Genomic DNA, 14,745 nt, shown 5'->3' with positions numbered 1-14,745 from the left:
TCAATTCAGGAACTGAATCAAAATGAATTGAATTTAACTCTTGGTATGGCTTTTTCCTTCTCCCGCTTCAGTTGAAAACGCGTCATGGGTGTGAGTACCTGGTCCAGTACGACACAGAGAGCATCATTTGTGACTGGCACAGGATCATACTGGACACCATCAGACAGCTGGTGAGTATCCAGGAGGTGTCTATGTAACAAGTTCTAATTGGAGTAGGCCAAGTATAACCTCTCCTCTCTCAGGACCAAGATCACTTGTCGGAAGAGGAAGAGGAGGAGCCTATGGAGAAATCTCCACTTGCTTCAGACAGAGACAAGAGGACCAGCTGTAAGTATGAGTGTCCTACAACCTACTATTACGAACCACCAGGTCTTTCAATGCTTTTGAGATGTAAATAGGTGTAAAATGTCAATATTTGATAACTGGGCATTAGATCAGGTAGTTAACGAAAGCTGCACCCATCATTAATTGCCCTCTCCAGCAGCCACCAAAATTACACCAGGCATCAGTGCCGAGTCATCAGATCAGGGGCGTGTCCGCACCAAACTACGCAAGTTCCTCCAGAAGAGGCCCACACTGCAGTCAGTGAAGGAGAAGGGCTACATAAGAGGTAAGACTGGGCTTTATAGCATGGTTATATGACATAGCAGAGTAACCTTATTGCACCTTTATGATACCTTTACGGCACTGTTTTTCATCGTGGTTCTCTAGATAATGTGTTTGGTTGTCATCTGGACACGCTGTGCCATCGAGAGAACAGCACTGTGCCCAGGTTTGTGGAGAAGTGCATCAGGGCAGTGGAGATTAGAGGTAGGTGTTCCTTCTTTATCCTGATACCGTAATATCAACCTTTACCTTTACCACCTCTAAAGAGGCAACACAATTGTACATTCCCCTTAGGTCTGGACATTGATGGGATCTACAGAGTTAGTGGGAATCTAGCTGTCATTCAGAGACTACGCCACAAAGCAGATCACGGTAAAGCAAGTTTCAAGGACTAGTAATGAATTTGTATATGGAGCATCTTGCAGTATTATCAACCATATTCTCTGTCCTCATGCTCTCTCCCTCCCTCCCTCCCTCCAGAGGAAAATCTGGACCTAGAGGATGGTCAGTGGGAAGAGATCCATGTGATCACGGGGGCGCTGAAGCTCTTCCTGAGGGAGCTGCCTGAACCTCTCTTCCCTTACAGCTTCTTCGACAAGTTTATCGCTGCCATCAGTAAGTCTAGGCCAGGCCCTAATAAAACCTTCTAGATCCATCTCAATAGTCAGACTCAAATTACATGATAGTAATGAACTGACATAGTCAGACCTAAATAGCATGAAAGGATGTGAATAAATTGACATTTGGGATGACTCTTTCTCTGGTAGAAATCCAGGACTACCCTCAGAAGGTGTCGTACTTCCGTGATCTGGTGAGGTCCCTTCCCCTGCCCAACCACGATACCATGCACCTCCTTTTCAAACATCTCCTCAAGTGAGTGCTTGTTGTGGTAGAAACTGGATTTTTTTTATATATATATATAATTCTATTGTTTCACATAAAACTATAAAAACGATATAAATAACTGATATACTAAACACTTTCCACCCTCCTCATACTTCCTTTCTCACCCTCTTCTCCTCATCTTCCTCTCTTCCAGAGTGATTGAGTTTGGGGAAAAGAACCGTATGTCAGTCCAGAGTGTGGCCATCGTGTTTGGCCCTACGTTACTCAGGCCCCAGACTGAGTCGGCCAACATCACCGTTTACATGGTCTTCCAGAACCAGATTGTGGAGCTCATCCTCAAAGAGTTTGAGACGGTGTTTGCCCCCAGCTGAGACATTTTCTATGGCATCCATGAATCAAGAGGGATGGAGACAATGGGGATAAGTCCTGGGAAAAGACTGATGGTTACATGGGTTGCTAGATTTGGTAAAGGGAGTTTTTTTTCTGTCAGTGAACTAGCCTTTAACTGTGGAAGTTCCAAGTCTTCAACCTTCATCCCAAGTTTCAAACTCGTGCTGTCCACCCATCCATTCATCCATCTGTTTTGGTACTTCCACTCAAAAGAACATTGACAAAAAGGAAGTTATGGGAAAATGGATGAACATGTTGACATATCAAAAGTTTACCATGGATCCGATGACAATACCTGGCAATAGGCATCATGTTTAGTTTTACAAAGAAAATATATATTACATGTAGGTGTACATGTATTTGGGGGAATATTCTGATGTTGTATCCATGGTTTGGAGTGACATATCTGAGACAGATCGGTCTTTTTAGTGGATGACCTCTTAACTATATGTTAAAGTCTATGAAAAATATAAAATATTGTATACCTTTCCGAATATTACCAAATCAACAATACAACTATGAGATATTCCTTATCAAACGAATTTAAATGGTTGTTGTTGCTTTCCTTTTGGCGAGCCATATAGATAACATACCTTGGCCTTGACTGTAAAGTTATTTGATTACATCCTCCTTTAGAAAAAGGCTGTGGATTTATCAAGGAATACCACTTGCGACTATATTGTGGTTCATTATGCATAACGTGGCTGTACGTTATGGGCAGTACATATGAAATATTATGATAGAGCATAACTGTACATTATGGTTGTTTTATAGTATTAATGTTATTTCTGAACAAGGATAAGAACAATATATCAAGATATTTTGAACAACTTTTTTTCTCTGTACATAAGAGTTCATTTTACCTTATAAATGAATGTTCTTCTAATAAAAGAACGTCATTTCTGTCAATGTTTCTGTCCAAAAGGCTGTGAAGTATTTGTGGTTAATCATATCAGTAATGTCAGTTAATCGAATCAGATCTGTAGCTCCACCCACCGGTGAAGTGGAGCAGAGCATGCTGGGCGATCTACAGCTCAGAGAATAAGATCAGTAGTCAGAGTAAGTTCCAGCCATCCTTGTCGTTTCCCACCAGTTAGCTTTCATTGTGTTAGCAGACGCACCCCCACACACACACACACTTTGGTTAAAGCAAGTTGCCAGACCTCTAAGTGCCTTAGTTCATTCATACTACATACACTGTGCGGTGCTGTTCTGTGCTGGTGCATCTTCAGCATTATTAAACCACCTCAACTGGAATCCTACCTGTCTGTCATCTGTGCCCTTACCAGCACACAGGAACAAACACATGAAGTAAAACCTAACCTAAAGAACATACAGTCCACCAAGTCCTCACTTGCAATTATTTATTTTACCTTGAAAATAATTGAGGATTAATTAAATTGACAACATGATGACAATAATTAGCCTATATCACCCCGAATATCATTAATCAAAAGTATTGAAAGTATTTGCAAAGCATTACGCTACACCCATAATAAAATCTGCTAAACATGTGTATGTGACCAATAAAATTTGATTTGATTTTGAAGACAACGTTTAGATAGAATAATATAATTTTAATGAACTGTGAATGGCTGGAGTAAAGTCTACTTTCCACTAATTGGTGATCTGCGCAGCGCGACTGCAATAAAAACGTGCTGGAACGCAGCCAGAATGTGTGGGCTTTGTAGGCTACTCCAAAACGATAGAGGGCGGAAATGCACCAGATGTTGGGCTGTCCAGTACATTCACAAACCAAAGAACGTAAAAAAAAAAACGTACGTCACTTCTATCAGACACACAACAACACTAAAATGGCGGCTGAAGGAGTTGAAGAGGTCGCTTCTAAAGAGCAACTTACAGCGGCACAGAAACAACTTCTCGGGAAAAGACAAGATCTCGACTATTGGAAGAAAAACGCGCTAAGAATACGTAGTCGCAACCGCATAACTGGACTAGCTATCGGGGCGTTTGTCATCGGCATGTGTATCCTTCCATCTAGGGTGTCATACATATCTCAGTCGGACCATTAATGTTACTACTGTTCCAGCTGGATGATAGCGGTTATTACTTAGGTAGTGTAAAGCGTAGCACAGATAATTTGTCAAACATTTACTTGACAATACTTCCTCAATTCCTGACTTAGAAGACAACGCCTGTCTTCTAAATTTCCTTGGCAAGTTGCAAGTGGGTTGTTTAAGCAATAAGGCCCGAGGAGGTGTGGTATATGGCTAATATTCCACGTCTAAGGTTTCCGGACACAGCCCTTAGCCGTGGTATATAGGCCATATATCACAAACCCTTATTGCTATTATAAACTCGTTACCAACGTAATTAGAGCAGTAAAAATACATGTTCTGTCATACCTGTCTGATATACCACGGCTGTCAGCATTCAAGGTTCGAACCACCCAGTTCATAATAACATTTAGAATATGCTCTGTTATTAAATGTCAATTTTTGTTCTCCATGAAGTAAAGCAAAAATGTGTACACTACCATCTTGTCTATTTCAAATCTTCTCATTGATGGTCCTTGCAATCCAGATTCCTTGGCATGTCACCACCCCCCATTGAAGTTAAAGTAAAGGGTAGGGACATCCTAAGGATCCAGGTTAGTGCTAACACTCATTGATCGAGACAAGTGAGTGTCAGAGAGGAAGAGGTGAAGCAAGATGGATAACTGGGCCAAAATCTGTCTTCTCCAGCAGGTGGTGTTTTCCTTTTTTTTCTGCTGACTACCTGAGGAGTTTTTGTATGAAGGTCAATGTGTGTCGAATTTCGTTAACACAAAATGTAGTGTCTTATTTGCTACATCTGGCTCATTGAATAAACATTTTGTAAAGCATAGGTTGGTACGAGTGTACTGATATAAGGAGGACATGACATCCCGGCAACTTAGATTAAAAACACTATCGGAGTTGTACCTGTTGTGCACTTGCATATGCCCTCATTGGCTAAAATGGGCCCACCTGATTTGCCGCCTCCTGGCTGCCTTTCATTTTTTAAAGACATTTATTTTAATTGTTAGAGCGGCCACTGAGCATCTGGTCAATATATTGCAGGGGCGCAACTTTCACTTGGGAAGTTGCATTAAAATTGCATTTTTGTCCCCCCCAGTTTTATCATTGAAATGTGATACAGAACAAAGCAATGGTTTGCTTTAGGACCATGCGGACCCCTCTGTGCGGTCAGGTAGGCTGTTTGGAGTGTGTATCCCACTGGATAAAAAAATTGTCCCCCCCACTTCTAAAACCAAAGTTGCGACCCTGATATTGGGCCTTTGGGGTGGACACCTAGCTGTCTCAATCAATGAGAGAAGATTTGAAGTAGACAGCATACACATTGTTGGATTACTTAATGGAGCAAAAACAATTATTTGATCAATTCTAACAAACCACCTGCAACTAGCCATTGACGTTTAGAAGACATGCACTGTCTTCCAAGTCAGGAATTAAAGAAGTATTGGAAAGTAGGTTGGTAGAAAAATTGGCTTTAAATTTACATTTTTCATTGGTAGTACAGGTGCACCCGATTTAATTAGGATCATAACATTTAGAAGCACCAGAATGTTTTTCTATTGATTGAGATTTAGCCTATATTGTACCTATATTAATTTCTAGTGACTTTTGAGCCCTATAAACTATAAAGACCTGTCATTGAAATTAGTCATTTGTGGAATATTAGGTTTCTACATTGTGTGAAAGCACTACCTATTGAGGTACATTTAGTGGTGGAAAAAGTACCCAATTGTCATACTTGAGTAAAAGTAAAGAAAATGACTCAAGTAAAAGTGAAAGTCACCCAGTAAAATATACTTGAGTAAAGTCTAAAAGTATTGGGTTTTAAATATACTTAAGTATCAAAAGTTAATGTAATTGCTAAAATATCTTAAGTATCAAAAGTATAAATTATTTCAGATTCCTTATATTATATTGTTTTTTTTTAATTTACGGAACGCCAGAGGCACACTCCTACACTTAGACATCATTTACAAATGAAGCATTTGTGTTTAGTGAGTCCGCTAGATCAGAGGCAGTAGAGGTGACCAGGGATGTTCTCTTGATAAGTGTGTGAATTGGAATAAGCATTCAACATGTAACAAGTACTTTTGAGTGTCATGGAAAATGTATGGAGTAAAAAGTACAAGTTGTCAAAAATATAAATAGTAAAGTAGAGATACCAAAAAAAACACACTTAAGCAGTACTTTAAAGTATTTTTACTTAAGTACTTTACACCACTGGGTACATTACATTGACAATTGTTCACTGTCTCTAAGAGCAAACTGGTTTATAAATGTATAGTCAATTCATGACATTCGCAATCTGTTAAATTCTTCTGTGTAGTAATGGTGCAGCCATGACAGTAACGAATCTACGCCCACTTTTATCTCTAGGGCACTTATACAACGGTACAGCGAAACTTAATCATTACAACAATCATTGTCTGTGTGATTATTCTTCTAGGTGCACGGTGCTCCCAAAATAAAATGGCAGGTCGCACAACAAAATATTTAGGAACATATGCAACCAAAATGGTTGCACTTTATAGCCCTGGTCGAAAATGATCTGGTCTACGCTTTACATGATCTAAGTAACGCCTTTCAGCCAGTTGGAACAGCGGTTATGGTCTGACTAGGCAATATTTTTCATAGTTAATAACTAGCTAGCTGCTAACGTTAGCATGTCATGGTCAAAGAAATAGGTTCCTAGCTAGTTTGTGTGTGTGTGTGTCTTGTCATTTCTCACTCCTCTAAAAGGATCCGCAGCACTCAATATGGTGCTGTAATGAAAACCACAACTCTCAGAAATATACTGAAATGCTCTTTGAGAGGAAAAGGCAAAGGTTACTCCTGCCTGTTTTGTGGCCTTAACCATTTCTTGTCTTCAGTCAGCTACACTATCCTCTCAGTGAAGCAGGAGAGGATCATGGAGGACATTGATAACGAGGCAAAGATCAATTACATCAGAGGCCCCAGGACCGGGACCAACTCTTAAGGATGTTCCCAGCTCCCTCACCTGCACAGGAACAGTGGAAGCTGAGCTCACACTGAACTGGACTGTCAATCTGCCATATGCAACTGTGGCCAAAAGATACACACTTGTTTTTGAAAGGTGGAGGCGCCCATCAATTTGTTATTTCAATATGCATTGTAGAGATAGATGTAACCTTGCACATGCTCTAGACCTGGATACCCTGCAAACTGGTTTCTGAATATAATATAACTTGTTATATAATAAGAGGTTGTTTAAGAATATTACATGGTTTGTGTATTGTGCAACTAATTGGCCTCGTAATATAGGAGAAAGCTTACGTGTTGGGCTATTCCATGATATTCGGATGTTATAGAATGGTTGTGTATAGAATGTAATGAAACGTAAAGCTGCAATCAGATGATTAGTGTGTAATAAATTGTTTACTTACTTGCCGTGTATCAGTTTTGAGTTTTCAAAGTCAACGCGTGATGATTTTGGACATCAACCTACAGGGAAAGAAAACTCAAAACAGTGCATGATGTTGAATAGTCATTTATTAGCAATATTTACAAATATGATTTAGGAAACAATCACGCTTGGAAGGTAAAAAAAATGGTAAAGGCACAGAATCTGCATGGCAGTATGTTTTCTAGAAACATGATTGACAACAAAATAGAGTTCATTGTATATTTACTGTTGATGTCTTGATTTAGAAGAACACAATCTGAGTAAAATATTTAATGTGTTCTACTGCAATCGTTCCCCATGTGCATACTTTAAGGCAAATAGCTCAGAATTCTTCACAGCTTCAGTTCTTTGTCATGAATCAAATAATTACCAACACTAAATGCATAGGCACGCATACCGATTTAAAATATATAACTATACATCTTTACCCCGCTATTATTTATAGGGATACAATTGTTCAATACTAATAGTGAACGACCCCTATGGAAAGTGCATTGATCCATAGATTAAAAAGATAAAATAGTTTTTAAAGCATAAGCATCCACTCTATGCTTCAAAATATCAAGGCTGATAAGTGACACCCAGAATCTTTACTATTAGGCCATAGAGAGTGAGTAACAAATGAACAACGTTTAGTATATTATAAGACCTGGAGTGTTTGTATACTGAACAAAAATATAAACACAACATGCAACAATTTCAAAGATTTTACTGAGTTACAGTTCATATAAGGAAATCAGTCAATTAAAATAAATTCATTAGACCCTAATCTATAGATTTCATATGACAGGGAATACAGATATGCCTCTGTTGGTCACAGATACCTTAACAAAAAATAGGTCTCACAATGGGCCTCACGATTTCATCACGGTATTTCTGTGCATTCAAATTGCCAACGATAAAATGCAATTGTGTTTGTTGTCCGTAGCTTATGCCTGCCCATACCATAACCCAACCGACACCATGGGACATTCTGTTCACAACGTTGTAAACAGCAAACCACTCACCCCACGACGCCATACACGTGGTAGGTGGTTGTGAGGCCGGTTGGATGTACTGCCAAATTCTCTGAAACGAAGTTGGAGTTGGTTTATAGCAGAGAAATTAACGTTCAATTCTCTGGCAACAGGTCTGGTGGACATTCTTGCAGTCAGCATGCTAATTGCACGTGCCCTCAAAACTTGAGACATCTGTGGCATTGTGTTGTGTGACATAACTGCACATTTTAGTGACCTTTTATTGTCCCCAGCACAAGGTGCACCTGTGTAATGACCATGCTGTTTAATCAGCTTCTTGATATGCCACACCTGTCAGGAGGTTTGATTATCTTGGCAAAGGAGAAATGCTCACTAACCGGGATGTAAACAAATGTAATTTTAGAGAAACAAGCTTTTTTGTGCATATGGAACATTTATGGGATCTTTAACTTCAGCTCATGAAACCAACACTTTACATGTTGTGTTTATATTTTTGTTCAGTGTACGTTCAATAAAGTGACATTTAGTTTTTCATGCACCATGTGTGATTTGTGTTGCTTCATGAACATTTGTTTACACCAAACACAGCTCTGATGTTTTTCTGATACTTGCAGGCAGCTTGGATTGACTCTTATTTAGGTGTACTTGATTTAGTTCACCCGGCACACCAAGTAAGCGGAGCTGCAAAATGGAAAACTGCTTACCTGACTTGCCGGTCAATATATTAGATGCATATTTGTTCATCCCATTCCTTACGCAATATTGCAAACCCTTCAAATACCAACTTGAAACAATATTACAAACCCTACAAATGCACTGTTTTGAAGGCATTGATTACATCTCATCCTGCTAAAGCTATCTTATCTCCTGATTCATAACATCTGGACAGTAAAACACTGTCTAGCTAGGGCTGGATTCGATCCATATCGCCGAAGTATCGCAGATGACCCACGTAAAAATGTTCAGTTTTTTTCCGATTGAGCAGACATATGCAGCGTTTACCGTGAATGCAGTCTCCGCGACCGCAGGAATATTGCCTTTAGTTGTCAATCGCAACATTAAGCAGATCTTCAGCACTTCGGATTGAATAGGGTCATATTGTAGTAAGAGGAGTTCCTGCTTGCAGCAGTTGGATGACGAAGTGCAGGAGAGTGCAGGGCTTCTGGGATGTGTGTTTTCCAGGGCTAGCACAGGCAGCAACCGCATAAGAGCACACGCAGAAACGCACACAATTAGCCTTCCTATGCTCACTTTCCATTTGACCTGATGCTACACACAGCTATATAAGCTTAGCATCCTTAAGATGGGGACATCCTTGGATTGGTGTCACAATACTAACTCATGGTATTGCACATGGACCAGATGGCAGATAGGGTGCTTTGGTGCTCTGACAATGGGATCCTTATCCATCGTCGTTAGGAGGAGTGTTTAGTGAGGCCCATCGTGTGGATGACCATGGCCTTTTCTTATTTGGGAAAAAGTCCATCCTCCAACCTCTCCTTCGTCCTCTCTCCTCCATGACTCAGAAACTGATAAGTGGTCGAGGCGAACAGAAGTGTTCTTCCTCCTTGTTAGCCATCTTTCATGGATGATAGTCATGTGTGTCTTACCTGAGTCCTTCATGGAAGAATTTAGAAATCTGCCACACCCCCTTTGAATCAGCTTTTTTTTTTGATGGAGAAAAGCATGCTCATGTTTACAAACAATATGCTACTTATAGTTGTATAAAATGTATTGAACAACTAACTTCATTTGTTTTTATCACTCTACACATTTATTTTGGGATCCACCCCTGTAAACGTCATTTGCCTGAGTGGAGAAAAAGTCTAATTTCTTACAAGCGCATTTTCGTCCTCGTTCACTCTCCTTGCTACCTCTCCTCAATGACCTTTTTCAAAAGGAGGCGAGAGAGGACAGAGAAAAGAGGACGCAGCAGTTGAGCAAATCCAATTGAGAGAATACCCATGTTTTCTGGCCATCCGGTTTCCCCATCCCAAGGCTCAGGCTGGGAGCTATCTCTTCAGCACTGGGCTGGGCAACTTATTGGACATCATTGGGCTCCCTCTCTTCCTGATTGGTGGTTGGGAGGGGAGGCGGCTGGCCACAGTATCACCTGCCCCAACCCCCCTCAGATCACACAGGGAGACGCGCCTCACTAGTAGGAGAGAGGTTAGAGGTCAGAGGGCGTAGTGTGTTCACCAAGTAACCAAGCAGGTTAACAAACAAAAACCAAGGTTCATCACTGTACAGGTTTTTATAAGGATTACACCTGTCAAAATGTTCTATGTTATTGTTCAGACTGACAAGGTCAGGATTTAGGGTTCATGGGTCAGACAGGGTGCTTGCTCACCATCCGGTTGTAGTCGGGGGCAAAGGTCACTCCTTTACTGGACCTCTCCTGAGAGCCACTGCTGCTGCCACTGACTGAGTTTTTACGCATGATCCCTGTGTTTGTAAGACATGGAGGGAATAGCTAAGTCATAACGAACTCCCAACCAGACAGCAACCTAACTACTACAAGACCAACTGACCTGCAGGGGGCAGTATATCCAGTCTCTGCAGGCTGTTCCTACGCAAGCCGGGGTAGTTGCCGCTCTTGGAGAGGCGCCTCTGGCGGTTGTTGAGCATGGCGGCAGGGGACACGATGCCAGGGGGAGGCACCTTTCCCATCCGCTCATACAGTGCCTCAATCTCCCTCTTCTGAGTGAGCTGGAGGGCCTGCACCTCTGACAGGTGCCTGAGAGAGAGGAAGGGAGGGGAGAAGTAGAAAGAGGCGGAGGGAATACAAGAGAGAGTGAATGGGACAGGGAAAGAGTTGAGAAAGGAGAAGATGGTCAAGGTCAGGGGCAAAGAAGGGGTAAGAAGAGTTTTATTAAGTTAGCTTGAATTGGTGTTTGTGTTTTCACAGTCAGGTCGTGAATTTGGAAGATCATTTTGGTTTAATGACCATTTGGTGTTGACAAACCAAGTTCTAAGAATGTTCAAAACCTTAAGTCATGCTCTAATGATGACAGTGGAGGCTGGTGGGAGGAGCTATAGGAGGACAGGCTCTGGAATGGAATAAATGGAACGGTATCAAACATATGGAAACCGCATGTTTGACTCCGTTTCATTGATTCCATTTCAACCATTACAATGAGCCCATCCTCCTATAGCTCCTCCCACCAGCCTCCACTGAATGACGATGCTTATGACCTTATTACACATGTTGATGTCAACAGTTCTTATAAGTCTTTTTAATTAAACTAGAGTGATAAAGACATACTTCTATATCCTATCAACAGTGTGGCCATAACTTCGTTTTGTTTTGGAGGACTGGGGAGGAACCGGTGACCTTGATTGGTGGAACAACGTTTTCTACTTTGACTGTGTGTTTGTTCACAACCTCAGAGACTTAACTTCAAAAACAGAAATGGTACGCCTCCTCTCCTTCACTCACCTGTCCCTGAGTTCCTGTAGCTCCTCGCACATGTCCTCGTCTTCGCTCTCTGTCTCGTCACTGCTGACATACGAGGCGCTGCGTGTGTAGCTCATCCAGGGCTGGTTCAGGTTGCTCCCGCTGAACTGGGGGCTCCCCGCCGTACCCTCCCACAGGCTCAGGCTCAGCCTCCTACCCCCCCTTCTCCTCAGCTCCTCCTCCTCATCCTCCTCTCCTTCCTTTTGCTCCTTGTCTGGCTCCTTGTCTGGCTCCTTGTCTGGCTCCTTCTCACTCTCCTGCTTGTCCTCCTGCTTGTCCTCCTGCTTGTCCTCCTGCTTGTCCTCCTGCTTGTCCTCCTGCTTGTCCTCCTGCTTGTCCTCCTGCTTGTCCTCCTGCTTGTCCTCCTGCTTGTCCTCCTGCTTGTCCTCCTGCTCTGTCTGCCTAGGGCCTCCAGGCAAGGACTGGGCGATGTCTAGGTTACACAGGGGCCCGTCGGGGAATCGCTGGGGAGGAGACACGGTTACGGTGCTAACACTGCTTTCTGATTCGCCCCCCTGCTCCTCGGTGCTGGTATCAGATTCACTTTCCCGGGAGGAAGGGCTGGTGCTAATGGTGACTGTGGGCGGGGTTTGGTGTTGTGGGTGGGTTTGGGGAGGATCCTGGGCGGGGCTAGCGGAGGCTGCAGGGATCTCTCTGCTGGGTGTGACCTGGAAACGGCCGACGGTAACTGTAGGCTTTTTCTCTGTTGGAGGGAAAGAGAGAGAGAGAGAAGAGAGCGGGGGGAGAGCGAGAGTCACGTTACGTAATTGACACCCATTATAATGGTGTCTAGAAAGAGTCATTGACATCAAGCCAGCCTACTCATCTACACAACAAGGTTGGGCACTTGGGGGGCAGACTTAACTGTACAATGATTTAAGTCATGTTGCTTGAGAGAGTACCTTGGGGTCATACAAGTACACAGTAAAAAGTGAATTAATAAATTAATGAGCCACAGTATCATATATTAAGTTGCCATGGACACAGCAGGTGCAAAAATACAATGTGGTTTTTCCTGACATATCGGCTACCTTGGAAACAGACAGTGCTTTAAAAATGTACATGAATTAAAAATGAATTGACTTGATTGACTATTATTAGCTCATCGTGCCAAATGCATACACAATGAAAAGGTGTATGGCATGGAGAGAGAGCTTACCCTCAGAGATAGGTGACAGTCTGTTTTTGGCAGCGTTTGCTCCTGACTCTGACACCACCAGGGGTGAAGAGGTTCGTAGCCTGGGTGAAGACACCTGCAGGGTAAAATAACAACAACATTATTTCAGCTTTACCATCTCAGTACTGTTATAATACACTGTGCCAGAACATGTTACAGGCGTGTCTAATCTATACAACACTGTAGAGGAACAGGTTTGAGGTTTTAAAGGTAAGGCAACACAGGTTGAAACAAATTCATATCCTACAGTATACACTTCTTCTTCATGTATATGAGCATGTATTTATTAAGTGACTCACGGTGCTCTGTGGGCTGGCTGGAGTTGAGGAGGAGGGGGAGCTGGTGATAGAGGTGGAGGCTGAGCTGTCTGTCTGCTCCTGGAACCCCACCCTGGGCCCCAGCTGGCAATACATCTGGGGACTCACCCTGGATCCTGGAGGAGAGAGGCTGGAGCCAACTTGCCTGAAAGCAGTCCCATCCACTAGCCCGCCAGGCTGGGGTGACCCTGGGGCTACTTTGGCTTTCAACAGGCCCTGTTGGTGCAGAGCCTGGGTGTCTGCATACTGCTGGCACATGTCCAGATACTGGCCTGCTGTTATCTGGCCCTGGGGTTGGTAGGGGCCCTCCCCTGGCATCAGCTGGGGAGGGCCAAACATGGAGGGGTGGTAGGAGCCAGACTGGGCTGGGTTCAGACCGCTGGGCATGGAGGTGGGGGGCATGAAGGACTGGGCCACGCTCATGGCCAGGGACAACACGTTGGCCAGGGAAAAGAGGGGCTGGTTGTGGCTGTTGGGGGGCCACATGCCTGGGTTCTGCTGCTGTTGGGCAGGAAGGGTGGGCTGGGGGGTACTGCCCACTACCTCACCCCTCAGAAGTAACATTTCACTGTCCTGCTGCTGCCCTGGGGTGGCCGGCTTGGCCGGGGAGGAGGAAGGGGATGGGGAAGAGGAGGAGAGGTTGGAGTTGCTTAGGACCCGGTGGAGGGTCTCGGGGGTGAGGGGGGCGCTTGCGGGCTTTGAGGATGTCTGGTTGACAGGGTAAGGGAAGGGGAAGTGGGTGTTGGGGACATAGGGGGGCTTGGGGTACTGTAGGGGCAGGGGAGGCAGCTGATTGAGGGGCATCACAGGGGGCACGGCCTTGGGGTGGGAATACTGGGGGTAATGGGAAGCAGGCGGGTGGAAGGTCTGGGAAGAACCTGGAAGATGCATAAGGAATATTGGGGTTAGACTCATAAGTAGGGGAACAATCTGACTTATGACTGGGTTCCATCCACAAACAGAATAAAGACCTGTTCTAAAGAGTTTGTTACGTATACAGCATTCCCTTCTGCCTAGCACCACATCTAAAGTAACCAATCAGTTATTTACAACATAAATCAAACTGGACCACCTGAGGAAAGACCTACTTTCACTCAGATACAGATACAGTGACACAGTATTGGTTACATTCGCTTTTCCTCTCACAAATGTAGATACTTCCCTCCTTTTTCAATCTTACCAATGGACAGAGATATCATTCTGCAGCACAACTTCAGCTCAGTTAAGCACAGGTTCCCATGAAATCAAGGCATGTCAGTCAAAAGGAAATTTGACACCGCCCAGTGTCAAAAGTAATTACAGACCACAAAAATAAACAAAAGCTAAAACGTGTCAATGATGAATGGATTATGTAACTCACTTAACTCCTCTTTCACATTGCAGCTGCACATAAACCTCACACCTGTTAAAACAGTCTGAATGGCAACTCTCAGTAGATATGAGGCAGAGTGTGAAAATCCCCACTGTATCGGTCAGTAAACATTCTGAGAGAGCAACTGGAGGGGGGGAGAGAGAGAGAGAGAGGCAGAGAGA

At 43.3% G+C, this 14,745-nt stretch overlaps 2 protein-coding genes across 5 annotated transcripts in view; one reads left to right on the top strand and one right to left on the bottom strand.

The window, feature by feature from the left end:
• Nucleotides 1-7,266, top strand: part of LOC106607181 (rho GTPase-activating protein 27) — a 51,731-nt gene extending 44,465 nt beyond the window's left edge. For 3 of the 4 annotated variants that reach the window (XM_014203866.2, XM_014203868.2, XM_014203869.2), the window contains 9 exons: nucleotides 72-170; nucleotides 243-327; nucleotides 482-610; nucleotides 712-810; nucleotides 901-978; nucleotides 1,087-1,221; nucleotides 1,374-1,479; nucleotides 1,646-3,828; nucleotides 6,731-7,266. In XM_014203866.2, the coding sequence (XP_014059341.2) occupies nucleotides 72-170; nucleotides 243-327; nucleotides 482-610; nucleotides 712-810; nucleotides 901-978; nucleotides 1,087-1,221; nucleotides 1,374-1,479; nucleotides 1,646-1,823 (909 nt within the window). In that variant the 3' untranslated portion in view covers nucleotides 1,824-3,828; nucleotides 6,731-7,266. The remainder of the gene's footprint in view (nucleotides 1-71; nucleotides 171-242; nucleotides 328-481; nucleotides 611-711; nucleotides 811-900; nucleotides 979-1,086; nucleotides 1,222-1,373; nucleotides 1,480-1,645; nucleotides 3,829-6,730) is intronic. The other variant, XM_014203867.2, reaches the window with a different exon arrangement.
• An 86-nt stretch (nucleotides 7,267-7,352) lies between these two features.
• The window catches only part of LOC106607180 (serine/threonine-protein kinase WNK4), a 78,892-nt gene continuing 71,499 nt past the window's right edge, over nucleotides 7,353-14,745 (bottom strand). The window contains exons 15-20 of the mRNA XM_014203865.2: nucleotides 13,195-14,090; nucleotides 12,878-12,971; nucleotides 11,701-12,421; nucleotides 10,793-10,998; nucleotides 10,612-10,706; nucleotides 7,353-10,416 (exon numbers count right to left, since the gene is read on the bottom strand). Coding sequence (XP_014059340.2) covers nucleotides 10,414-10,416; nucleotides 10,612-10,706; nucleotides 10,793-10,998; nucleotides 11,701-12,421; nucleotides 12,878-12,971; nucleotides 13,195-14,090 — 2,015 coding nt within the window. The 3' untranslated portion in view covers nucleotides 7,353-10,413. The remainder of the gene's footprint in view (nucleotides 10,417-10,611; nucleotides 10,707-10,792; nucleotides 10,999-11,700; nucleotides 12,422-12,877; nucleotides 12,972-13,194; nucleotides 14,091-14,745) is intronic.

This window comes from Salmo salar, chromosome ssa06 (genome assembly GCF_905237065.1).
Source record: "Salmo salar chromosome ssa06, Ssal_v3.1, whole genome shotgun sequence".
NCBI classification, from domain to species: domain Eukaryota; kingdom Metazoa; phylum Chordata; class Actinopteri; order Salmoniformes; family Salmonidae; genus Salmo; species Salmo salar.
Note: the sequence above shows the minus strand (reverse complement) of the source record. Positions and strands in the feature narration are given on the sequence as shown.